The following is a 26,370-nucleotide window of genomic DNA, read 5'->3' as shown; positions in this document are numbered from 1 at the left end:
TGCCCACCCCTCTGCTCGTCTCCCTCCTGTCTGTGGAACCTACTGGATGACCTTCAAATGACTGGGGTCTGTAGACTGGCTTTTATGGATAGATGCTTCTAGAGGGAAAGAAATGTGAAAAAAAAAATTTTAAGAGTGAGCTAAGGAGTAGTGCATGACATCATTCTTAATAAAAAGAGAGTTCAGGAGTCCAGCTGGAAAGACAGATGGCTTTGTAGTAACGTGTGTGTGTGCGAGTATCCGAGTATCCCAATGAGACTGGGCGTGTCAGGCACACTCAGACTTCGCCGAAGGGCGGAATTCAACTTCCCTTTGGCTGTGATGTCTGCGAGGCTCGTCGTACCTGGGATTTATAGCGGCTGATCGGCCAAGAGAAAGAGAGACGTGAAAAAATCACAACGTGAAAATGTGGTTGTTTGTCAGCCTTTCCTTCAATGAGCTGCAACTGCCGCTGCCGATCTGATAGCGCAGAATCGATTTTTCTAGAGGTTAATTCTCAGGCCCCCGAGGCCCTTGCTTTGTTCTCTAGTGAGAGGCATGAAAATCTTGGGAGTTCCCGTTGTGGCTCAGTGGTCAACCTACCCGAGTAGGACCCATAAGGACACAGGTTCCATCCCTGACCTCTCTCAGTGCATTGGGGACCTGGCGTTGCCGTGAGCTGGGGTGTAGGTTGCAGAGGCGACTCAGATCTGGTGTTGCTGTGGCTGTGGTGTCGGCGGCAGCTACAGCTCCGATTGGACCCCTAGCCTGGGAACCTCCATACGCTGCAGGTGCGGGCCTAAAAACCGCACACGCGCAAAAAAATCTTGCCTCTCCAACAGATTGTCTGGGTTTTGGACACAAAATTGTCCCCTCTACTTTAATATATTTAGTAATATATATATATATTTAGTATTCTGCAGTAATTAGATCACTTAATAATCACTCACTCTGTCTCGTAAGTGACTGAAATCATCGAATGTGGTTTAAAATAAGTTCATGGTACTTCTAGTGTTAACCCATTTCCACATATTCTTTGAACACTGCGATTTGAAAATTGGCCATCTGTGTCTTTATTCACCACAACAGTCCATTCTCAAGCCCTGCCAGGGGACAGGGAGTTCCCTACCTTCTTTTTATTGTTATGGCCCAGAGGAGACAATGGGATCCATTCTCACACACGGTCTTCGGATTTGGAGTCACCCAGATTCTGAAAGTCAGGATTCATACTTAATTTAAAATTCTGATGTGGAAATATGTGCCCGCTGAGAATTCTGCTGAGTTTGTTTATAGAAAAATACATATTAATTTTGTTAAACTGAATGCATTTGCATTGATTTTCCCAAATTACCATCAGCTTGTCTAACCCAAGGCAAGTAGAGGCCAATATGCTCCTGGATGAGGGACTTTTCTGTTTTTCTCAGGGATGCTTTCAACAGAAGCATGTGTGTGTGTGTGTGTGTGTGTGTGTGTGTGTGTGTGTGTGTGTGTGTTGTGTGTGAGAAATAGATGTAAATACATGTACATTTGGCAGCAGTATCAGTTGAGCTGAAATGACAGGGCTCTCATTTAAACATCCCTTTGGCTGATGTCCCTTAACGTGGTCTGAGTAGGTGATGGCCTGGCTGGGACAGTTTGTCAAGACACACAAGATGTGATGTAAGCCTGACTAACGAGGCTGGTGAAGACAGAACAAGTCGTGGGTCAGTGGAAGCGAACCTGACTAGTATCCATGAGGATGCGTGTTCAATCCCTGGCCCTGCTCAGTGGGTTAAGGATCTGGCATTGCCATGACCTGTGGTTGCAGACGCAGCTTGGATCTGGTGTGGCTGTGGCTGAGGTGTAGGCTGGCAGCTGTAGCTCTGATTTGACCCCTCGCCTGGGAGCTTTTACATGCCTTGGGTGCAGCCCTAAAAAGCAAAAAAAAAAAAAAGTCATTTTTAGATTCAAACCATTTATTCCTCATCTATACAGCAAAGGGAGATTCCTGTGGCCCTTTTCCCACACACTAGAAAGCTTCCCCCCTGGGGAAAAAGGACAACACAGGATATGGGTCCACTGTCAAGGACTCAGCTCAGTGGATTTATCCTAGGCGTTTCTGCCTTGAGGGAGGCAGGCCGAGAAGCTTCAGGCCTCAGAACCTGGGAGACCATGAGAACCGTCTCTGCATAGCCTCCCGGGGCGGACAGGGAGGTGGGGGGCTGGGGCCTGTTGCCTGCTCCCCCAGGCCTCCCAGGCTCTCGTGGTCTTTGAAGAGGAGCTGAGCTTCAAGCCTTCCCTACGTGGCCGATGTGGAAACGAGGAAGGTCGCCAAAGCGCCATGGTGGAGCCACTGCCCGGGACATCCTTTGGAAGGCGCTGCCCCTGTGATGGTTGAGTGAGAAAGGCCAGAGCAGGGACTCCGGCTCCATAGGGAAGCTCGGGCTTGTCCTGCTCGCCTGGTTTTCGCACAGCTGCTCGGAATCCACGGCGACGTTTCCCTCTGGGCAGGGATTGGCTGGGAGAGCTTTGGCCTTCTGTTACCCTTGACCCCAGGGGACACCCACTTTGTAAGGTGGGAGGGCACTTTTTGGGGTGCTTTTCTGCAGATTTTGCTGCCCTGAGGTTTTGCTGGTAAGCAGAGCCTAGTGGTCAGTGGCTTAGATTCTGTCCCTGGCTGTCTGGGCGCTGGGCTAGCAGGGTGGACTTGAGTAGGTTGTCTCCCCTCTGCAGGTCTCCATTCCTCACCGATAGACTGGGGACAGTAGCACGGGGACTCGTGTGAGACCGTGCAGGCCGCAGGCTGAAAGTGGGGCCTGAGGTACCATTGAGCACATTCTGTGATGCTGAGCTTCCTTTTTTCTTTTTTCTTTTTTTTAGGGCCACACCCTCGGCATATGGAAGTCCCCAGGCTAGAGGTGGAATCAAAGCTACAGCTGCCAGCCTACACCACAGCCACAGCAAAGCCAGATCCGAGCCACATCTGCAACCTGCACCACAGCTCATGGCAACGCCAGATCCTTAACCCATTGAGTGAGGCCAGGGATCTGAACCTGTGTCCTCATGGATAATAGTTGGATTCATCTCCCCGGAGCCAGGATGGGAATCCCAGTGCTGAGCTTTCTAGCGAGGACTTGGGACAGAGGAGAAAGACAAGGGGAAAAAACACGAGCTTTCTTAATTTGCCAGGCAGTTGAATCAACTGAACGTGCACAGGCTGTCGTGCAGCTGGGCATCAGTGGACAGTGACGATGGTTATAGGATGGTCCTTGTCGAGGAGAAATCAATGCTCATGGGATTTTCTCTTTCGACGGGACTGCCTTTAATTTTCACTCTCTGTGGCCCCAGGGACTTGTGGCTCCGGGCAGACCTTGGCAGATCCCTTGGCAAAGGCCACCACCAGAGGGGGCTGTCCACAAAAATCTCTTTGTGTCCCTGTCTTGGCCGGCACCCTCTGCACACCTTCCTTTTCCTTTGGCCGTCCGGCCGAGGAAGGTCTCCACCACCTGTTTGTCTGGTCGATTTTGACTGGAACAACTGGTCATTTTGCCTCCTATGGGATGTTTGCTGAGGGCGTGAAACGCAGGTGTGTGGAGAGAGAGGCTGAAGGCACAACCGTTTTCCAGCTAGGATCTTTGTGATTCCCCGAAACCCAACCACACGAAGTGAAACAGACGCCCCTGTCTGGAGCTCCATATTCAACTCAGGATCCAGCTCTCAGTGGAAAATGAAAAAACAAAGTCATTATTATAGATTAGATTTATTAAAAATGCAACTATTACCAAGAGCCTGTGGGCATGGGTGGAAAATACCATAATTAAATTAAATTAAATTAAATCCAGCAGCTAGAAGTAACATTTTCCACTGAGGAGGAGGAGGAGAAAGAAAGAAAGAAAGAGAGAAGGAAAAGCTCCTTAGAGACTTCCAAACCAGCAAAGTGCGAGAAGTGGCCAGGATTCTTCTAGGAGAAGGAAGATGTTATAACTGTTATTATTATTATTATTATTATTGCTGCCCTGAGATAATGGAAAAGTAAGACGTAAATTTGGAAGACGATGGGGAACTTTCCAGGCATTGGGAAATGATGTTTATTTGGAAGATGGTGAATAACGTTTAAGCCAGAAATGGAATAGCTACTATTATAGAGAGACAGTTTATTTGCTGTGATTATCTAGAGTAATTATTCAAATAGCACCGACTGGATCAGTGGGAAAGCAGTGACCTTTCAGTGTTGCCAAGGTCAGGGGCGGGTAAAATTGTCCACTGGCAGAGTCAACTCTCTCACTTTCTTTCTGGAAGAATTAGGGTAGTGTTCAGATGTTATGGGATGGGTCAAACCAGAGCTTCAGTTCTGTCTTGAAGAAAATGTCTGTTTCTGGTTTTCATCAGCACGTGAGAAGGGTGGTGGTGGAAAGAGGGCAGCGCATTAGAGGGACGATGCTCTTTATATGTATCTGCATTTTGTGTTTCCATTTTTGAAGCATGTTGCTACCAAGAGGCTGGATGGTCCCACAGAGCCTCTGAGGCGTAGCCCATGTCCTGAGGACTCGGGTTCAGAGAGTCTTTCCAGGGGCAGAAGGCTCTCCTAGCTGGTTGCGTGGCTGGACCGGAATCGGTGTGGCCTCATTGGCTGGCTTCTTCTGCCACATCCACCTTGGCTACAACGGCGCTGCTTGTTCGGAAATTAGGAGCGTCCTGGGGTATTTTTAACAAATGACGTGGTCCAGGCAGCTGGAGGGTGAGGTCATAGAACAGTCAGTACCTCGGGGGTGGCAGCTCCGCTAAAACGCGTGGCCCAAGGAATCCCCTGGCTCAACACTTGAAGCAGTTGCTGTTCCTGAGGCTGGTGGTTATGGGCTGTCTGGCTACCAGAAACGTTCCAATTTTTTTTCTTTTTTTAATCGGAAACCTGTGTGTTTTCCGTATCTGAGATGTCTGTTATCCGTGTGAATCCCGACAAGGCGGTATCTTTGCTCTCAACGGGATGCTGTTCATCTGGTTGAGCTTCCCAATCAATGGGGACATCAGAGGTGGTGATTTGTCCTTGGCCAAAGAACCCAATTTGCCTCAGTCAAAGGTAACATCTGATCACTCCCGGGGGGCTTGTGACTGACAGCTCTGAGCCCCAGAAAGAGGCCCCCCTCCCCACCCGGCGCGGTTGGGACCTTCTGCATGAGGACTGGATCCATTTGGCTCAGGGTGGAAGCATGTGAGGATTTTTCATGATTCGAGGATGTTTTTTATGGCGAGCGTTCACTGCCGCTCTAAGGCTCTGGAGGGACGGGGACGCGATGAAATCTGGCATCCCGGCTGGTGACCCTGGAGTCACTCGGGCCTTTTTGGACCTGAGTGGGTCTACGCTGGTCTCTGGCTTTGAATAAAGACTTCCTCAGTGTACACACAAGGGGTTCACTCATTCCCCAGCAAGCCTGCGTGGGAAGGCTTGAGAAGCCAGGGGCTTATTTAACGTAATATAATTGAAAGGAACACACGACACCCCTTTAAGAGCCACAGAATTTGAGGGCCAAAGGCTGCACCTGGAGTCGTCTGATTTTATTCCTGTGCGGGTTTTCACAGGGTGTTGGTGGAGGGGTCACGCAAGCCCTGGTTGCCACAGTAAATTTGCAGTTTTTTTCTTAAATCTTTGCCAAGTGTCAGAACTCATGTTGAAGCATGAAGTGAATCAGAAACTTACAGTCATTTTTGTATGTTTGGGTCAGATCTGCAAAACCACACAAAAGGCCAGCAAGCCATTCAACCTGCCACATGGAACACGGGAAGAAACGGGTTTTCACTTCTGTAGAAAAACCGTCTCATTCGCCAGCTGAGACTGGATAGTTTCAAGTGATTCTCAGGAGTGTCTTTATAAAGTGTTCACCCGTTCTCTGCACAAATGTGTAGGAAAGAGAAGAAGGTAATATCAGAAAAGATAAATCACATTCCTTTAAGACATTTTTCCTACCTGTGTTTCCAATGCCAATCATAGAAAATAGGAGGAAGAAATGCAATTGTGGCTTGATGGCTTTGGGTAGTTTTTTTTCCTTTTTGGGGGGCTGTCTAGTGGCACATGGAGTTCCCATTCCTTCCACAGTGCAGGGCCAGGGATCGAACCTGCGTTCTGCCACTGCAGAGATGCCGCCAATCCCACTGCACCGCAGCAGGAACTCCAGATGGCTTTCTGTGTTTGATGCGCTCCCCGATGCCTTCATGAAGTCAGTGGCCAGAAGCACCCTGGGGAGACAGGACAGAGAGAGGAGTATCAGAGAACCCCGTGCTCTTTCGAAACGCGTGCGTGATTCATGGAAAACCCCAAGGAGGCTCTGACGCAGATCCTACTTCCCTGTGAAGTGCGGAGCGCAACAGCGGGGAAGCGTTGCCCCTAGAATGAATGTGGCGAATTCGTTGCCTTTGCGGTCGCTTTGGCATGTCAATTGCAGTAACCATCACCAACCTGGCTTCATCCTAAACACCACCCATGTTTCCATAGGGCAGAAAGCAGAGCTGATCTGTGCAAGCAGACGCTTCGTCTAGGAAATCCATGTCTATTCCCTTTGGATTAGGCTGTTTATGGAAAGGTGTGAATGTAGCTTTGAACGTGGCCTCTTGTTTTGTGTCCTGATCCTGAGAGGGAGGGAGACAGCGCATGGTAGAGAGTGGACCTGAATCAACACATCTACATTTGAATCCCACATCTATGATTTTTTTCCCTTTACAGTCACACGTGCAGCATGTGGAGCTTCCCAGGCTAAGGGTCAAAGAGGAGCTGCAACTGCAGGCCTGCACCACAGCCACGGGAATGCTGGATCCTTAACCCACCGAGCGAGGCCAGGGATCCAACCAGCGTCCTCTCAGACACTCTGTGGGGTTCTTAACCCGCTGAGCCCCGGTGGGAATGCCCACATCTGTTACTGATTATCCGTTTGGTCTTCAGCGTGTTGCTCAACCCTGTTCAGTCTCTTACCTTCGAACAGAGGATCATAACTCTACCTACTTACATGCAGTTGTGAAGATTAAATGCAATGATGATTCAGAAGTGTTTTCAATTTTCAACTATACTCTGCAGCAGGAAATACAGTGTTGGCCCTGCTAGATAGTGTACCCAAATCTCCAGAAAGAGGCAAATAACTTTCACAAAAATTTCATGAAACAATAGTTACCCTTCCTGATGTTTTCTGTTCCATTCTATCGCATATTTTTTAAAAAAAATCCCTAATCATAGCCACGAAATCAATTTCACAATCCATCAATGAGTTGTGACCCATAGTATGAAACATACAGATCGAATACTTTGTGTAGTGACTGCCCACTGTCCTGGCTCTGTAAGGAAGAATCCCTGCACTGCAGAGGGAGCAATGTCATGTAATCGGTTTATGGAGGCGTAATTCTTGGGCCTCAGGAAGTTCTAATACAGATGCTACAAGTTTCTTAATGGGAGTAGCATGAAGGCTGCCAAAATGATAAAGGAACTTTTTCCTCCTCCTCTTCCTTCTTATTAAGGCACAACATTGAAGCCCAGAGACAAAGAGGTTGGAAAAAGCTTAAAACCTCCTTCCTTTTGCTGTAACGTAATTTAATTAAAGTTTCCTAACCTAAAGACTGATTGCAGAACAGTAACATCAACAACTTGGGACAAGAAATACTCAAAAGGGGGAAACAGCATGGATGATGTTTATACGTAATTAATACACAGTTAACTAAAAGCAGAAAAGCTGAGGCCTGGGGAGTTTCTATTCTCTAGAAGATGGGAGAACATAGTTTTTTCTTCTCTCTCTCTCTCTCTCTCTCTTTTTTTCTCTTGAGAAACAAGGAGAAAATTCAGGGCAAAGATGTTACAGGTATACTTGGTGTACTAATTTGCTCTTGTCGCCATAGAAAATTGCCGTGAATGTAAAATCTTACATGTCAAATTTATGATGCCACCGTTTCTGTGGGTCAGGAGGCTGGGTGCATCCTGCTGCAGGTGGCTTCTCTGCTCTGGGCATCACAAGGTTGAAGTGACCATGTGGGCAAGGATGTGTTTTTTTTTCTTCTTCTTTTTAGGGCAGTACCCATGGCATATGGAAGTGCCCAGACTAGGGGTCTAATGGGAGCTGCTGCTGCCAGCCTACACCACAGCCACAGCCACAGCCACGCCAGATCCGAGTTGCACCTTCAACCTACACCACAGCTCATGGCAATGCTGGATCCTTAGCCCACTGAGTGAGGCCAGGGATCCAACCGGCGTCCTCATGGATCCTAGTGGGATTTGTTTCCCCTGCACCACAATGGGAACTCCCAAATTATAGAATTTTAAGGGGGGCAGCATTTTAAGATTCATGAGTTTCAACTTCCTCTCTTCACAGGTGAGGAAACCAAATGGAATTACTCGTTTATGGGAGGCTGGTGGGATGGTCATGCGTGCACTCCATGGATTCTTTTATTTTCTTTTACAAACTAGAGTACAGCTGCTTTACAATGTTGTACCAATTGCTGCTGTACAGCATAGTGACCCAGTCATACACACATATCCATTCTTTTTCTCATACTCTCTTCCATACGGCCTATCCCAAGAGACTGGATATAGTTCCCTGTGCTGTACAGTAGGATCTCATTGCTTTTCCACTCTAAATGGAATAGTTGGTATCTACTAACCCCAAACTCCCAGTCCATCCTACTTCCTCCCCCTCCCCTCGACAACCATAAGTCTATTTTCCATGTCTGTGAGTCTGCTTCTGTTTTGTAAATGGGTTCATTTGTGCCATGTTTTGTTTTATTTTATGTACGTATGTATGTATGTTTTATTTTTAGGGCCGCACCCACAGCATATGGAAGTTCCCGGGCTAGGGGTTAAATTGGAGGTACAGCTGCTGGCCTATGCCACAGCCACAGCAACACAGGATCCGAGCCGCATCTGCCATCTATACCACCACGCCTGTAGCATATGAAAGTTCCCAGGCTAGGGATCCAGTTGGAACTGCAGCTGCTGGCACACAGCCAGCACCACAGCCACAGCAACACCAGATTCAAACTGCGTCTTCGACCTCCACCACAGCTCATGCCAATGCCAGATCCTTAAGCCACTGAGAGGTTCCAGGAATCAAACCTGCATCCTCATGGATACACTAGTTGGATTCATTTCCCCTGTGCCACAATGGGAACTCCCTCATTTGTGCCATATCTTAGATTCCACATATAAGTGATATCATTTGATGTTTGTCTTTCGTTTTCTGACTATGTCACTCAGTATGAGAGTCTCTAGTTGCAACCATGTTGCTGCAGATGGCATTCTTTTTTGTTCCTTTTTATGGCTGAGTAGTATTCCATTGTACATATGTACCACATCTTCTTAATCCATTCATCTGTTGATGGACGTTTAGGTTGTTCCCATGTCTTGGCTATTGTGAATAGTGCTGCAAAGAACATTGGGGCACATGTATTGTTTGAATGAAAGTTCACTTCGTGATTCTTGATATCTGGTCTTTCCTTTTCTTTTTTTTCTTTTTAGGGCCACACTCTCAGCACATAGAGGTTCCCAGGCTAGGGTGGAATCTGCAGCCATTGGCCTATAGCGATGCCAGATCTGAGCCGAATCTGCAACTAATAATACAGTTTAGGACAATTCCAGATCCTTAACCCACTGAGTGAGGCCAAGGACTGAACCTCCATCCTCATGGATGCTAGTCAGATTTATTTCCACTGAGCCATGGTGGGAACTCTGATATCTGATCTTTCTTCGTGGCTCAGATTCTCAGAAATGCTGACGAACTGTGTTCCTGGGATGGTGGATCTTTAAGAAGAGGTAAATGAAGAGTCCTAGTAATGGGCAAACCAGGCTTTTTGTTTTTCTCCTCTCCAGATTTGACCTCTAGGAAGCATTTTCAAGGTGGAATTCTGATAGTTATTAAGGGTTATTTTCTACCCTTGGAGAATTGTGGAAAAATTTAAAAGCCTTGATTCTTTTTTTTTTTTTTTTCCAAAGCAGCTGCACCATTTTACTTTCTTACTAGTAATATATGAGGGCATCCAATTTCATCACCCACACTTGTTATTCTCTGTTTTTAATTTTTTTTTGGCTTTTTGTCTTTTTAGGCCTGCACCCACGGCATATGGAGGTTCCCAGGCTCGGGGTCCAATCAGAGCTGTAGCCGCTGGCCTACACCAGAGCCACAGCAATGCAGGATCCAAGCTTGTGTCTTCGACCTACACCACAGCTTACAGCAATGCCGGGGATTGAACCCATGTCCTCATGAATGCTAGTCAGGTTCATTAACTGCTGAGCCATGATGGGAACTCCCTGTGGTTTTTTTTTTTTTTTTTTTTTTAATTACAGTCATGTAGTAGTGAAGTGGTATCTGAAAAAGCCTTAATTGTTAAAAATACCAGGGATATTTAAAAATTTTCTCATCCAGTTATTTTAGATGAGTAAAGAGAGTATTTTTGTTTTTCTCCTTCTTAATATAGCAAAAATACCCTTGTTTCCAAGATTAATAAAGCCTGAGAGAAGGGGAAAGAAAAGGAGTAAAACAGGATGAAAATTGAGCCTAAAACTATTGTTTGGGGTTGGTAGATGCCAACTATTGCATTTGGAGTGGATAAGCAATGAGATCCTGCTCTAGAGCCCAGGGAACTCTATCCAGTCACTAGCGATGGAACAGGATGGAGGATAATGTGAGAAAAAGAATGTGTATATATATGTATCACTGGGTCACTTTGCTGTACAGCAGAAACTGACAGAACCTTGTAAATCAACTATAATTTAAAAAAAGAGAGCCTAAAACCATCAATTCCAGAGGGCTCCAAAATGAAATTCTCATTGTTGTGCCCTTGCTAGTCTCGGGCTGAGATGAACACACAAGACAAGTAGTGGTTTATTCTTTGTTAGTATCAGTGGAAGCTGGAAAGAGGTTTTTTCTATCTACCTATCATCTATCTATCTATCTATCTATCTATCTATCTATCTATCTATCTATCATCTATCTATCTATCCATCTCTCTACCTACTACCCACCTACCTATCTTTATCTGTCTGTTAATTATTCTTCCATTCCCATTTCATTCAATCTACATTTACTGAGGTCCTGTTGCTTCCCTGGTTCTATGCTAGGGGCTGTGATACACTGAGGAATAGGCTATAGCATCTGTTTTTAAGGAGCCCACAGTGTAGCCAGAGCAACAGGTATAGGAACAGATATAATAGCAGGCTGTCCCAGAACTGTGACTAAAACCCCGAACAGAAATAAAGAGGCTCGGGAGTTCCCATCGTGGTGCAGTGGTTAACGAATCCGACTAGAAACCATAAGGTTGTGAGTTCGATCCCTGGTCTTGCTCAGCGGGTTAAGGATCCGGCATTGCTGTGAGCTGTGGTGTAGGTTGCAGATGTGGCTTGGATCCCACGTTGCTGTGGCTCTGGTGTAGGCTGGCGGCTCCAGCTCCGATTGGACCCCTAGCCTGGGAACCTCCATATGCCGTGGGAGTGGCCCTAGAAAAGGCAAAAAGACCAAGAAAAAAAAAAAAAAAGAAAGAAAGAAAGAGGCTCAAGGACCCTACTTCTTAAGCAGGGGCAGAGGGGGGTCAGTTATAAGGGGCAGAGGAGATGGTAGAGTAGAGCTTACTGCCACGACCTGCCACCATGCCAAAGATGACAAGCTGGGGTGGTGGTGGTTGTTTACATAACAAGTCTGGAATTTAAGTCCCTAGCCTTTCGGGGAGTGCAGTGCTCATGGGAAGCAGGCCTTGCTGCCCTCCCGGGGGAGCACAGGGTTGCTTTTCCTTCTCCAATATTGAATGAAGGGACCCCTCAGACAATCATTGTACAGCTCTGATGTGCCTACTGCCAGGTAGGGGGAGACTGGCATCCCCTACCCCAAGCATCTGACTTGCTGATCTGCCTCTGGGTGCCTGAGACACGGAAAAGACAACGATTCCAAGGCCTGCATGAGCCCTAACCGGGGAGGGGCCGTGAGTCTCTAGGGAACTGAAGGTTCTCTGCAGAGGGTGGTTGGCCTTGAGTCTTTTTGCCGATACTCCTCATAAGAGGGCTGCTCACAGGATGAGGGTGCCCTATTACTAAGGGGCGGCTGGATGGACCACTCGTGCCAGGAGTTGGGAGGATCGAAGAGGTGGAGCTGGGCTATCCCACATCTGTGAACCATGGAGTGAGGAGGATCCTGTGACATCACCATTAACCCACTAGTGAGCCCCACAAAAGGGCCAGCTTTGGGCACCTGCCCTAAGTGCCTAGCCTTACCGACCAGTCAAGGTGGGCCAGAGAGAGAAGGAAGGCGATACCACCAGTACCTCTCCCCCCATCTCCCTTCCCTGTTCCCATCCCCAAGGGTCTAGAATCTGCGGATGGAGGAGGTACAGCCGTGAAAGAATGTCTTCCTTCCTGCTCCAAGTCCCTCAAGCCAAATGCCTGACTTGCAATGAGGGAGAGGGTGTGTTTTGAATCAAATATGAGTCCAGACATGTTAACAGGAGTTTTAACAACTGGAAATAGCTAGAAAGTTATGGGACCTGCCTGAGGTGTTAAAGGATTTCCTATCAGGGAAGGAAGATCTGACAGAGTGTGAATGAAAACAGTGATTAATTTTTTTTTGTTTGATTGCCAATGATTTGAAATTTTCTTTCCTCAACACACTGGTACAAAATAAATGCAAAACAGAGTTGACTTGTCCTATAATAGTGGCAAATACAAAGTGTTTTTTCCCTTCTTGCACAATGCTTTGTTTTTCCTAAAACTGGTAAAACTTTTATTTTTTGGTTTGCTTATGTTTCTATTTACACATCACAAATTCAACCCCAGCCATTTTCTCCAATTGGTAAATCCTCTTTGTATGTTGAAATAATAAGGTGTGCCATCAAATTCACCTTTTTGAAAAAGTCTTTTTTAGAGTCTTTTTTGATCTACCTCAATTTGAACTGATTGCTTTCGGGATCTGCCACAGATCTGTCCTCATGGGACCACCCAAGAATATTTAGGGGGGAGTTTCTTTTTGTGATAGATCCCTGATTTCTGGATTCCAGATTTTACTTTTTTCTTAATTTATTTCCCTATTTCGGTAGAGCACTTTATCCAACAACTTCTGCAAAATGCTGCATGGGACATAAATTTGGGGGACCATGCCCATAAAAAATGTTTTTAGTCTATCTGTGATATTTGTTTGCCAAACAGCCGCAATAATTCCCCACATTGTATTCATGCCATTGGGTAATCCCTAGCCTTACTGAGTCTGGGCTTTGGTCAATGGGACAATATCAAACATGAAGTAAACAGAATTGGGAAATGCCTGTGCATTGGATGTGTTGTCTCTTTCTGTTTTTGGAAGCCTGGAATCACTATGGGAAGAAGATGGACTAGTCTGCTGGAGGATGAGAGACTGTGTGGAACAGAGAAAAGCTGTTTCAACTAAGGGCCTCTCTTCCTTCTGCTCTAGACCTGCTAGCCTGCAGGATGTGTATGAAGCAATCCTAGATATCTAACCCCTGGTGAACTGATGCTTGGCTGCAAAGATTCATGAGGCCAGCAAAAGAACCATCCTGTTGATCCATAGAATTGTGACAAATTTTAAGCCAATAAATTTTGGGGTGATTTGTTTTTCCCAGCAAAAGCTAACTTACAGCTCTATTATGACACTTTACTGATAGCTTAGCTGGGTAGAAAATTTTCTGTTGAATTATTTTCTTTTAAAATTTAAAGGCATTGCTCCATTGTCTTCTGCTGTTGCTGTTGTAAAGTCTTAAGCCACATTTTCCTGTTTTTTTTGGTTGTTGTTGTTTCATTTTTTGCATGCACATTTCTCTTTTTATTTGAAAGCCTTAAGATTCCCTTTTTATCTTTAGAGTTTTGAATTTTGCAATGTTTTTGGTCTGAGTCTCTCTTCATCTAATGTGCTGTGCACTTGATAAAAATGGGAAATTTCAATGTGCTAGCTCTGGGACTTTCTCCCTTCCTTCCTTCCTTCCTTCTTTCTTTCTTTTTTTGTCTTTTGTCTTTTTAGGGTTGCACCTGTGGCATATGGAAGTTCCCAGGCCAGGAGTCTAATTGGAGCTGTAGCCACCTGCCTACACCAGAGCCACAGCAACATGGGATCCGAGCCGCATCTGCAACCTACACCACAGCTCATGGCAATGCCGGATCCTTAACCCACTGAGTGAGGCCGGGGATCGAACCTGCAACCTCATTGTTCCTAGTCAGATTTGTTTCTGCTGTGCCGTGATAGGAACTCCTCTTTCTTTCTTTGATAAAACATTCAGCTGATGATTTCTACCCATCTATTCTCTGTGTTCTCTTTGAATTTTCTTGTTTAGAAACTGAACTCCTTGGACTGTATCTCTAATTTTCTCATGTGTTCTTTTCACTTTCACACTGCTTTGTCTTTTTGCTGTATTGGAAAATTTCCTTAATATTTTTTCCACACTTTTTTTGAGTTTATAATATCTTTTATTATATTTTTAATTTCTAAGAGCTCTTCTTTTTTCTCTGATAGTTTTGTATTAAAAGATCACTGCTCTTGTTTCATGGAGGGAATGTCTTTATTTCTATAAGAATATTAATTATTGGTTTTGGAATTTTTACCTTCTTGCATAGATTCTTTTTCTTTGAAATTGTTTGCTGTTGGCTTTTTCTGGGTTTTGGCCACAATGAAACTGTAGAATTTGTAGGTGATTTGAACCTGGGAGAGACTTTGAATGCACTGGGTCACAGAAGAAGATCTGAAATAATCTTGAGCAGTTGAAGGAGGGTATATCTGAGGAAAAATGTAACATTTGCAAATAAGGTTGAGTTAGCATATCAAGTATAATATGGAAGAAGTGTAATTTACAAGTAGAATATATAAAAAATGATTTCGAGCTTTTACTTGATTGTTGATTTAATTGAGAGGAAGTTCATTTACCTCCTTTAGTGTACCAGTGCACACTAAAAAAGCTAATGAATTCCTAGGGCTTCATCAATAAATATATAATGTTTAGAATGAGGGAGGTGATTGACTTACTTTGTGAAGCCATATTTTGGTAATAATAATAATAATGATAGCTATAATCACTGAACACTTTCATTGTGCTTGGCACTATTTTAAGTGCTTTACACATATTAACTTATTTAATACATACTTTATGATGAGAGAAAGGAGAGACGGAAAAGTAGAAGTGTCTGTCCAAGGTTACACAAATAGTAATGTGTCCAAGGTCATGCAAATTCATACGAACAGGTAGTATGGTTCTAGAACCTTGACCACATGCTGCATCGCCTCTCTAACTATTGTATTCAGACACTTGAAAGAGATCTAGACAGGAGAGAACACTCCTAAAGATAAAGAGGATTTAGAACCAAGCTAGACAGGGAAACATTGAAAAGACTGTGGGTGTTGAAAGAAAAGGCTCACAGGAAATATATATATATATATGTTTTAAACATATATATAATATGTGTGTGTTTTAAACATATATATATATGTGTGTGTGTGTTTTAAACATATATATATATGTGTGTATATATATATATGTTTTTTTCTTTTTATGGCCTCACCTGTGGCATATAGAAGTTTCTGGGCTAGAGGTCAAATCAGAGCTGCAGCCAAGGCCTATACCACAGCCACGGCAACACCAGATCCAAGCTCCATCTGTGGCCTTTGCCACCGCTTATAGCAATGCCAGATCCTAAACCCACTGAACAAGGCCAGGGATCGAACCCACATCTTCCCAGAAACAGAGTCGGATATTTCACCCCCTGAGCCACAATGGGACCTCCATCTTTAAATAAATGAATAACTATTAAGAGAAAGAGGAATGAGAGTCATTCTTTCTGACTAGGACCAATGCTTAGCAGCTATAGTGAGCAGATTTTGGCTAAGTATGCAGAAGGCCTTTCCAATGGCCAGGTTTTCCAGGGACTGCTTGACTCCAAAGAACCAGTTCCATGGCACTTGAAGTATTTAAGAAGGAGCAGGAATGCTCGTGGTAGGATTCAAATATCAGTCAGGGGAGGAGATTAGATGACCATGAAGCTTTAAAATCTTGAGATGCTTGGGTTCTATTCATTAGGCAAATAGCCTGTTTTGAGAAGCATCCTGAAATTCTCCAGAGTTTGGGAGAGAAGGCCACCCGGAAGTTCATCTAGTCATTCTCCGGTTTCAAATACATGTGCATCCAAACCAATGGAAGGAGTGAAAAATAATCTGCGTCTACCCTCCCCACTCCCCCGCCTCTGCCTTTGACAGCCTTCAAAGGGAAGCAGCACAGAATCTCGGGTTTATATAAATACTGGGGGAGGAAGGGATCATTATTTTTTAGTGTGACATTCTCTTTGCCGATGTGGGGACCGAGAACAGTGACACGACCCTCCCAAGGTCACACTGCTGGTCTGTGGCAGAGCAGGAACTAAAATGCAGCCCTCAAGACTTTCAGTTCAGTTTTCTTTGCAACATGCTACATTGTCATTCGGATTCCCGTGGACATTTCTTCCCCGCGTCTCACTTGAACTCTTCACTGTGTGCTTGGATCCCGCTTTCCTATCGTCTCCACAAAGAGCGATGACGGCTGGCCATTTTTCCTGGCCCTAAGAAGTCCTCTGTCTTGGCTAACGGGGCGCTCTCTGTTAGTGGGGCGTCATCCTCTCCTCTCCCGGGAGGGGGAGATGTCCATTCCACACTTGCACGTGTCCGAAGTGAGCAAGGATTCTGAAGAATAAAAGGCAAAACCCATGGTTCACTGCTGTTTGCCCGAGCCCCAGGATGAGGTCTGGTTCTCACATATGCCTGTAGAGTTCTCGCAGGTGTCCTCTCTCTCTGGGGACAAGCAGGTGTCTATTTCTTACCTGACTTCATGAAGGCATTGTTCCTACTCAGCAAGACAGAGCCAGGTGGACAAGCCAGTGGGGTCCAGAACAAAAAATAGCTTTGTCCAGGGCAATCCTTTCCCCATCACTCTGTCCCTTAGTTTCCACAATCTGCATTGACATTTGATTCCGCTGGAGCTGGGTTTTCTAAAGATGCAGGCACTGCTTCTTTTTACATAAATACAATTCGATAACACTTGGATGGGTGTGCCCTGGGCTGCAGAAAGCCAGCCCCGGTAGCTGGAATACAGTATAACCACAGGAGGGCAGGAGAGGCTAAAGAATGAAAAGACCAGCCCTGAACACAAACCTCTCTTTGTTCGCCCAGAGGCCAAATCATCAAACGATCTGCAAAATCTGGCAACTTTTAAGAACAATAGAGAAACATTAGGCATTTGGTGGCCAGATTGCTAGCTGGGCCATCCAAAGCAAAGCTGAGGATGCCTGGGATCAAGATTGACAAGCTGTGAGCTTGGTCGAGTCTGTTAACCCCTCTGAGTCAGTGTTCTCTCCTGTAAGAATGGGCCTGGAGTCACCCATCACCCCGTCTTGCAGTGGGACGTACAGAGCCCAGGAAAGCCCCTGCCCTGGTTTCCTTGCAGCCCTTCTCAGAAGGTGGTCTCCACGCAAATTCCACTCTTTCTTCCGAATCAAATATATTCCTCTGAGGGGCCTTCCAGTGTCCCTGATCCAGCTCCTGGCTGGGATGGTGTCCCCAGGGAGAACGAGGAGGGGGAGGGCTTGAGGAGGGAGACCCAGGCACCTGCAAAATTAACTTCCCATTTCCTTGGTGAAATTTGGATGTAAATTTAACTGAATGATATGTTTGCACCAAGGGAAGACCAAACAAATAAGCTTCCAGAAATCTGTATAAAAAATGGATAGGAGTTCCCGTTGTGGCTCAGCAGATTAAGAATCTAACATGGGGGTATGCTCTCTGGCCTCGCTCAGTGGGTTAAGGATCTGGTGTTGCCACAAGCTGTGGTGTAGGTTGCAGATGCGGCTCAGATCGGGTGTTGCTGTGGCTGTAGATTTGACTCCTGGCCTGGGAACTTCCATATGCTGCAGACATGGCCCTAAAAGGAAAAAAAAAAAAAAAAAGGATAAGCAATGCAGTCCTACTTTATAGCACAGGGAACTATATCCAATCTTTTGGGATAGATCATGATGGAAGATAACGTAAGGAAAAGAACGTGTGTGTGTGTGTGTGTGTGCGTGTGTGTGTGTGTGTGTGTATACATGTATGACTGGGTCACTTTGCTGTACAGCAGAAACTGGCACAACACTGTCAATCAGCTACACTTTAATAAAAATATAAATAAATTTAAAAAATTAAGGAAGGCTTCGTAATTATCCGAGTAGAGAAAAGGGTCAGAAGGATTGACCGATAACTTCGTACTGGGTAGAGTCTTGGGATCTCAAAGGCATCTGTCCTGAGGGTTTATTCATGACTTCATTTCAGCAAGACGACATTGTTGGGCATCTTAAATTCATGTAACCATTTCAGTTGTCACTGGTTTTGAGTTTTCTTAATATTTAAAATTTAAAGGTTATAGTTTTATATCAATATCTGTACGTATTTGATCAACATTTGTAACATGTTCAGGTCACAATTCAAATAATTTTAGCCAACACAAAGAAATTGCAATTAAAAAAAAATTTATGGACACGTCCATAAAATTCAATTCCTAGGCCAAGAATTGAATCCAAGCCACAGCTGCAACCTATGCAGCAACACTGGACCCTTTAACCAACCCACTGTGCCGGGCTGGGGACCAAACCTGCACCTCTGCAGTGACCCAAGCTGCTGCAGTTGGAGTCTTAACCCACTGCAACCATGGTGGGAACTCCTGAAATTGCAATTTTGCGGGGTGGGGGGTGGGGGGTGGGGGGGGTGGGGGGGTGTTGTGCATTATTCATGTTTTAGAAATCCTAGATTAAAGGAGATTTTAGGGAGTTTTTCTATATCAGGATTCAATCAAGGGAGGAGAACCCCTATGGGAGGTACGGAATAAGAGGTGTGCTGGAGGGGTTTGATCTTATGCCACCTCGGGAGGTGGAGGAGACGGCTGTGGAAGGCTCTTGGCTCTGTGTCCGGCCTGCTGGCAAACCTGAAGTTGCTTCGCAGAGCTGGGAGTTGGCGATGGGGGAAGCTGGACGCAGAACAACTCAGAAGAGTGAGGGCAAGTGCAGCTCCCAAGGGAAAACCAGGAACCCACAACTGTCTCCTACCACCTCCCAAGGACAACAAACAAAGTGACTTGTGGAAAGAGCTGGACTCTTCTCTGAAGCGCTGCCTACGGGAAACGTGGAAGCTGCGGGTCAGAGAGATGCTGGACAAGATGCAGGCTTGGCTGCTGCCAACAGGATGAGCCAGCAGGTCCACTGCTGCCTGCATGGTACCTGCACCAGCCTTGGAAGGGGACGGCCACCTTCTCACTTCCACCTTCTGAATCTCAGGCGTATTTCTCTTGAGGTCACCGCCAACTTGCACCACACAGGGGACAAAATTCTGGGCACATCTGTTCCAGACTAGCTAAGTTCATACCGTAAAAAGCCCTGACAAGAATTCATTTTCAGATACTCCTGAGATGAACGTTTAAGCAGACTCTACCCCATGGTGTGTCTCTAATGAACGATTATTGCTTGAATCAAGGATTTAAAGAGGAATATTGAACTTTAGTCTCTATAGCTTGGTGATCCCAACTTGGTGCTTTAGCACAGGGCTTGGCATAGAGCTGGTCGTCAGGGACTATCTGTAGAGTGAATGCCTGAGTGGTTTGGCAGGAAGCACTGCTGTTCTGGAGGCTTGGGGTGGTCCTGGGCCGGCTACTGCTTCACTGTGGGACTTAGGGCAAAGCATGCCAGCCCTGTGGCCTCCGTTTGGTGGAAGGGGTCAGACGAAACCCTCTCCAAGTAATATTTTTTTGCGGAGAAACTTTGCACTTCTGAGTGTGTCAGATCGCCTTCCAAACCAGGTGCTTCACGCGTGGAATGAGTTCGAGACCTGAGGGATCACGAAGCACAGCGGTCACGGGTGGGGCCCCAGCGCTGAGTCCTGGAACCCAGCAGTTTGCACGAGGGCTGACTTGGAGGATGGGAAATAGGAAAGAAGAAAGACAGGTGCAGAAAAGGGAACCGCAAGGGAGCTCAGGGCCAACGGTGCCTGCGTGAAAAGGGTGCCTTGGGCTGGTTCCGATGCATTGGAATCTGGCTTCTCCTCCCTGTCAGTTTCTGTGCAGAGTTAATTTTCCTCTGCAGCAAAGTTCTCTGTCCTGGAGCAAGTGGCACTGTCATTCTAGGACTTCGCCCTGAACAGGCTTCTCTCTCTGCTTGGGCACCGATTTCTCAAAACCAGCTCACGTCCTCCAGGCCTTCCTGTGACATGTTATTTGACTGAGCTTGGCCAAAGGCTCCAGATTTTTAGAATGTGTTGAAAATGGGGTGGGAAGTCCTTTATTACCTTTCTTGTGCCTTTTCTTTTTTAATTTTTAAAAAAGATTTTTTTTTCTGTTACAGTTGATTTACAAGGTTCTGTCAGTTTCTGCTGTACAGCAAAGTGACCCAGTGATACATATATATACACATTCTTTTTCTCACCATTATCCTCCATCCTGTTCCATCACTAGTGACTGGATAGAGTTCCCTGGGCTCTAGAGCAGGATCTCATGGCTTATCCACTCCAAATGCAATAGTTGGCATCTACTAACCCCAAACTCCCAGTCCATCCCACTCCCTCCCTCACAAGCCCCCCCTCCATCCCACTCCCTCCCCCTCCCCCTGGGCCATTCCCCCCCTCCCCAGGAACCACAAGTTTTCTCTTTACGTTCATGAGTCTTGCAGAATATTTTTAAAGAATGGGCATCCGAGATAACCAGTTTAGAATCTCAGGCTTACAGCTGCCTTCCGGGAGGGAGCCTTTCTTTTACAGTGTGACTCACTTTTTGGCTCTTTCCCTTCTGGAATATCATCTTCTATCGGTTGCGGCTCTGAAAGAAATTTACAGGTGGCAGGGCTAAAAAAACCCATTGTGCCCCCCCCCCCAATACCTCTTTAATTTATGCCTTTCCACCATCTCGTATAGCCTTGCAAAAAAAAAGAATCGCATACATAAAGACGACCTACATGCCATCTGCTGAGTGGGTCAGGGAGGGACAGGCCTCTCAGGCTCTGCGGAGGGATTTAAGTGGTTTGCTTCGCAGCCCCAGGCCTGGCAAAACAGGCATCATTTCATCTCGTCCATCGTGGGCTTCAGGCCACCAGTCTCCAGGCTTTGAAGTGGTTTCACCTCCTGTGATGTAACCGGACTCCCTGTGCTGTGCCCCGGGGAGGCTGCTGCTCAGATTCCTTCTCCCACCCTGTGGTTTGCCAGCCCGGGAGCCTGGTCAGGCCGCCCCTCTGCTTTCTTGCATTTCTCCCCAAAGGTCTATGTTTCCTAGAAAATTTGAGAGTCGAAGCTGATGGGATGTGATAGGTGTGCACTCACCTATGACGGGGTGGGCAGGTGCTACGAATTTCAACTCTGAATTTAACTCTGCTAAGAGGGACTCTATGTAGCCAGGTTTTTGTTGTTGTTGTTCCCTCCACAGCAGAAAGGGGCTCGTTTGGCACTTTACATTCTGTTAGAGGACTTCGCTTTACCCTTTTCCTGGTTGGTTGATGAACCAAGGGAGAGTCCTTTTTTTTTTTTTTTTTTTTACTGATGGATTGATTGAGTTGGCCGTGCTGTGTAGGGGCTTGATGTGGGATCTCAGTTCCCAGACCCGGGATTGAACCCCAGGCCACAGCAGTGAAAGCGCCAAGTCTTAACCACTAGACCACCAGGGAACTCCCACAAGGAGAATGTTTTATTCATCAACATATTAATCAGAATATCTGCATCCCAAGGTTTCACATAAGGTAAGGACCTGAACTCTCTTCTGTCCCAACTTTTTCCATGTCGGGACGTGAGATACAGTTTTTACTGAGGATTTTCTGAAAGGTAGAAGCAGGCACCTCACTTTACCTTGGAATAAAACCACTTTGTCAGAAAGCTGTGTGCTTTGGATGTGTTTTGGCTTCTTGAATAAATGCTTTCACTGAATTTCACCGTGATGTTACATATTTCACCTACACTGAGAGATGAAATATGGACAACTGTATGAAACATATTGTGTTTATTGTCAAGAAGTTTTGGAAAACATCCTGTCACACAATTTCCTTCTTAGCAGAAAAAAAACAACAACAACAAAACAAGTAAATAGACTTTCCCGTATTTTAGTATCAGGAGAAATGTGTTTCTCCCAAACTGGTTTCTTGGGGAAATCAATGTCAGAGTCGATATAAATAAAATCTCATGGGATTGGTCTCTGCTGATTTGAAAGGTCTTGTAATTTGTATGCACGATTCTGATCTTAAAGTAAGTGTGGCATATCTTGAAATTTATACCAGAATTTATACTCACGGTCCATTCTTTGTGATCCAGTATCAAAAAGTCTTCAGCTGGTTGTAATCGTGGCCTCCACTTACTGCACTGGACCTCTGAATGCTCATTCGTTTGTAGCGCATACAATAGTCTGGGGAGTGTAAATGGTATTTATTGGAAAGTGTTTTGCAATTTGGACGTTGTGTTGTGGTTCTTTTTGTGTCGACCCAAATCTTTTCATCTAGATCTCCTCACACTAGGTGGCAGGAGTGCCTCGTAGAAGAGTTGAACTCCCTACCCAAGGACTTTGGTAGCTGGGGTGGGGGTGATGGTGCAGGGGAGCAGAGAGGCTGGAAGGCAGATATGTGACGGATCCTGGGATGTCCTGTTCTAGCAAAGCCAGTGAGTCTATGTTCTTCTGACCTCTATTCTTTTTTAAACTTTTATTTTAATTTTTTGTCTTTTTAGGGCAGCACCCAAGGCATATGGAATTTCCCAGGCTAGGTGTTGAATCAGAGCTGCAGCTGCTGGCCTACACCACAGCCACAGGAACGCAGGATCTGAGCTGCCTCTGTGACCTGCACCACAGCTCATGGCAATGCCCAATCCTTAACCCCCTGATCGAGGCCAGGGGTCAAACCTGCTTCCTCATGGATCCTAGTTGGGTTCTTAACCTGCTGAGCCACAATGAGAATTCCTTTTGGCCTCTATTCTTGTACCCAAGAGACAAGAGACAGGGAGGGAGACAGAGACGAGAGATAGGGGTGGGATGGGCAGGGGAGAGAGAAACATCACCTTTTTCCCTTTTATTAAAGTGACCAGAATCACAGTTAATAAACTACGAGAGCTAAGACGCTCCGAGCTGTTTGCATCTGAAGCCAGTGACCTCTGCTGGGCTTCAGAAGCCCGTCGAGGCCTGTGTGACTCTGCCGTGCTGGTAGGTACCAGGCTGGCGGGGCTCCGGCTTGGAATTCTGGTCACGTATGGTTTTCAGATCTTTCAGTTGTTTGGTCGGAGCAGTGAGGAGCCTGAGAACTGGGCAGAGGGTGTGTGTGTGTGTGTGTGTGTGTGGATATGATGTGGTCTCCTTAGATTTTGTTTCGTCTTGGGCAAATCACTTAATTTTCCTAATACTAAGTATGCTCATCTGTGAAATGGGGTAATAATAGGACCTATTTTTCCTGGTGTGGTTTGAGCATTAAAGGAGATAATACAGGTAAGTATTTGGCACACAGCATGTATAGAGTGTATGTGAGCTGCCATTGATTTTTTTTTTTTTGATCTTGGACAAATCAAACTCTGTGAACTTCAGCTTCATCACTGATAAGATGCTAAGTCTGAATAATGTGATGTCCACAGTTTTTTGTGGCCTCCAAAGCTTGAAATGTTGTGTGCTGTGTGTGTGGTGTTTACATCATTTTTATACCACCCGTAGGGGCTCTTACACGGCGGGGCACACCATGGTTAATCCCGTGATTGTTAGATGCATGTTGAATTATGCATGAATAAAAAACATAATAAGGAGCTATGCTTCTAGCATGATTTACTTTACATATAAGAAGATGGTTAGGGCAGAGGTAATATATTCTATTTTTTTTCCTTTTGTTCATTCATTACCTTTAAGTTAGGGAGCAATTATGGATCAAGTCCTTCCGATACCCCAGGAACGGAGCTAGAAGCCATTAGGGATAAAGAGCTAGGGATGAGCATGACTTCTGTCCTCAAACTCTGAATTCTGGTTGAGAAAACAGTCTGTAAAATAGTGTCACAAAATCCGAGGCTGCACAGGATCCCATTGGAGCAGAGGGTAAATGACCTTATTATGTTAGGGAATTGCAAGCTATCTGGTGTAGCTGGTGCAGAGAATACCTTTGGGGGGTGGTGACGGGAGGTGAGGCTGCTTAAAAACATTTTCTAGCATCTACAGTGGGCATAGCCTGTTAGAGTTACACATCTGAAGTTTATTGTTAATATTATTTTAAAACCCTTTTTGTCTTTTTAGGGCCACACCCATGGCATATAGATATTCCCAGGCTAAGGGCTGAATTGGAGCTGCAATTCCACAGCCTACTCCACAGCCACAGCCACACGGGATCTGAGCCGTGTCTTCCACCTACACCACAGCTCACAGAAACGCCGGATCCTTAACCCACAGATCAAGGCCAGGGACCGAAACGGTGTCCTCATAGATACTAGTTGGGTTCTTTACCACTGAGCCACAGAGGGAACTCCCACACCTTTGAAGTTTAGATGTGCATGAAATTCATTTTAACTGATGGAAATATATCCTAGCTTTCTTTTAACAATTTGTTCTAAAAATCTCTATATTAGGAACGGCAACAGGAACAATGGCACTTATTTTGCTTTTATAAAACACTGACTTTATCTCATTTGGTGAGTCATATGAATAGTCTCTTCCATTTGATGAATCCCTATTATGGACCATGTTCTGTTTGACCTCTGACAAACACTATCTCGTTTGTTACTACTCAGTGCCTTTCCCATCAGGAGCCTGTGTTTACCCGGCCGGGAGGACCAGAGCAGGCTTTGCGCGCGCAGAGGTGATGCCTGCCCATCCTCTTCCGTGCGCTCCCCGCATCGGTGCGGCCAGTGCGCAGGCGGCCTTTACGTCTTATTCGCTGGGAGCGGAGCAAGATGGCGGCGGCGGGGTCGGAGGCCGCCTCGCCTTCTCCCGCCAGCACGTCAGAAAGCCACGGCTACCCGGAAAACCACTCGCCCAGAGCATCTACTGGCTGCTGGCAGAAGACCTTACACCTCCCCAAAGGGCAAGAAGCCCTTGACGTCACCGGGTGGAACACAGGAAAACCAGCGAGAGAAAAGGAATCGGGGCGGGACGAGCCGTGGAGGGGAAAGGGACCCCCATCCTGGGAAGCCACCTGACCGACCCCCAGATCAGCTAAGACGGTGGGACCTCAACGTCGCCGAGAACAGCAGCTGGGCTGCGGAGGGGAAAGCAGAGTGAGAGCCGCACAGACCTTCCGAACCATGGCCGCCGGGACACCACAGCCTGGACGCTCCGAGGTCAGTCCTGGGAGAGGACGGGGGCTGGCGGTGTGGGGACAGCCTGAGGGGTGAGGAGCGCTGCGCCCCAGGCAGGGGAGGAGAACTCCACGCAGAGGGAACCCAGGAGAAGGCCCCGACCCGCAGGGGAGGCGGGGCGCCAGTGCTGGGGGGGCGGGGGGCACAGGCAAATCCTGCGCATGCACGGGCTCGCAGGGGGCGGGCGGCGGCTCCGGCGGGGGCCACGGGGCAAGAAGCCACTTGCTTGGGTTACAGGAGCCCAGGCGCTTCTTGTGCAGGCTGTGGGTGGCCGGGCACCTCTCATGTGGTCTAAGGGCAGCATGGGACTAAGGGCAATGTGGTGCTTTCTGCGTGATCCACAGGCAGCAGGGACGGACTGGGGTGGTTGCTCAGAGGCCGGAGGGAGGCATGGCCTGCCACCACTGGGGCCTGTGAGTGGGCTCCACCTGCGGCTCCGGTCACCTCAGGGGTCAACAACAACAAAAAAGAGGGCACTGCAACCAAGCATCACACGTTGTTGCTGTCACCCTCCTGGGAACACGCCTACCCTGCTGCTGACACTGCTAAATGCTCTGGGCAGCTTCCAGACACTTGATCACTGTCCCTTCCCAAGACCCTACATCTAGGAGCAGCTGGTGCAGCACCTCCTGCATGGGCTAAGTGGGACAGGGTGCTTCTGGCATGGTCTGGAGTTAACTGACCTGCAGAGATAACTGCAGGTCAGTTATCTCTGACTCCAGAGGTGGGTGTGCCCCGCCACCACTAGGGGGTCCGTGAATAGGCACCACCCATGGCCCCAATCACCTCAAGCTTACCCAGAGGTGGACACTGTGACCGAACACCACCTGTTGTTGCTCTCACACCCCTGGGAGCACACCGGCCCTGTTGCTGCCACTGCCATACACTCCCGGCAGTGCCCACACACTTGATCTCTGTCACTTCCCAGGATTCTGCCACTAGGAGCAGCCTGTGCAGCACCTCCTGTGTAGGCTAAGTGAGATGGGGTGCTTCTGGCATGGTGTGCAGGTGGCAGGGGCAAACCACCATGGTTATCTCTGACTCTAGAGGTGGGAGTGACCCATTACCACCAGGGATCCATGAACAGGCACCACTTGAGGCTCTAGTCACCTCAGAGGAGGGCATTGCAATT

General features: G+C 46.7%; 1 protein-coding gene and 1 long non-coding RNA gene across 4 annotated transcripts in view; one reads left to right on the top strand and one right to left on the bottom strand.

The window, feature by feature from the left end:
- Window positions 1–4,100: 4,100 nt before the first annotated feature.
- Window positions 4,101–25,364, bottom strand: LOC146398792 (uncharacterized). The gene is made up of 4 exons (XR_014817327.1): window positions 25,175–25,364; window positions 22,218–22,329; window positions 6,070–6,189; window positions 4,101–5,843 (listed from the first exon to the last, which is right to left on the bottom strand). It is a non-coding gene; the product is annotated as an uncharacterized LOC146398792 (long non-coding RNA).
- Window positions 24,821–26,370, top strand: part of LOC110255627 (uncharacterized) — a 315,724-nt gene continuing 314,174 nt past the window's right edge. For all 3 annotated transcript variants that reach the window (XR_014817324.1, XM_084979144.1, XM_084979143.1), the window contains exon 1: window positions 24,821–25,220. Coding sequence is in view for 1 of the 3 variants with exons in the window: in XM_084979143.1 (XP_084835269.1) it covers window positions 25,185–25,220 (36 nt within the window). In the remaining 2 variants the exon portion in view is untranslated. The remainder of the gene's footprint in view (window positions 25,221–26,370) is intronic.

Source organism: Sus scrofa, chromosome 10 (assembly GCF_054392235.1).
Source record: "Sus scrofa isolate SSC_HxYL_T2T_F1_AM1 chromosome 10, Sscrofa_HxYL_maternal_Yorkshire_Landrace_v2.0, whole genome shotgun sequence".
Lineage (NCBI taxonomy): Eukaryota > Metazoa > Chordata > Mammalia > Artiodactyla > Suidae > Sus > Sus scrofa.
This window is presented reverse-complemented; position numbering and strand designations above follow the sequence as displayed.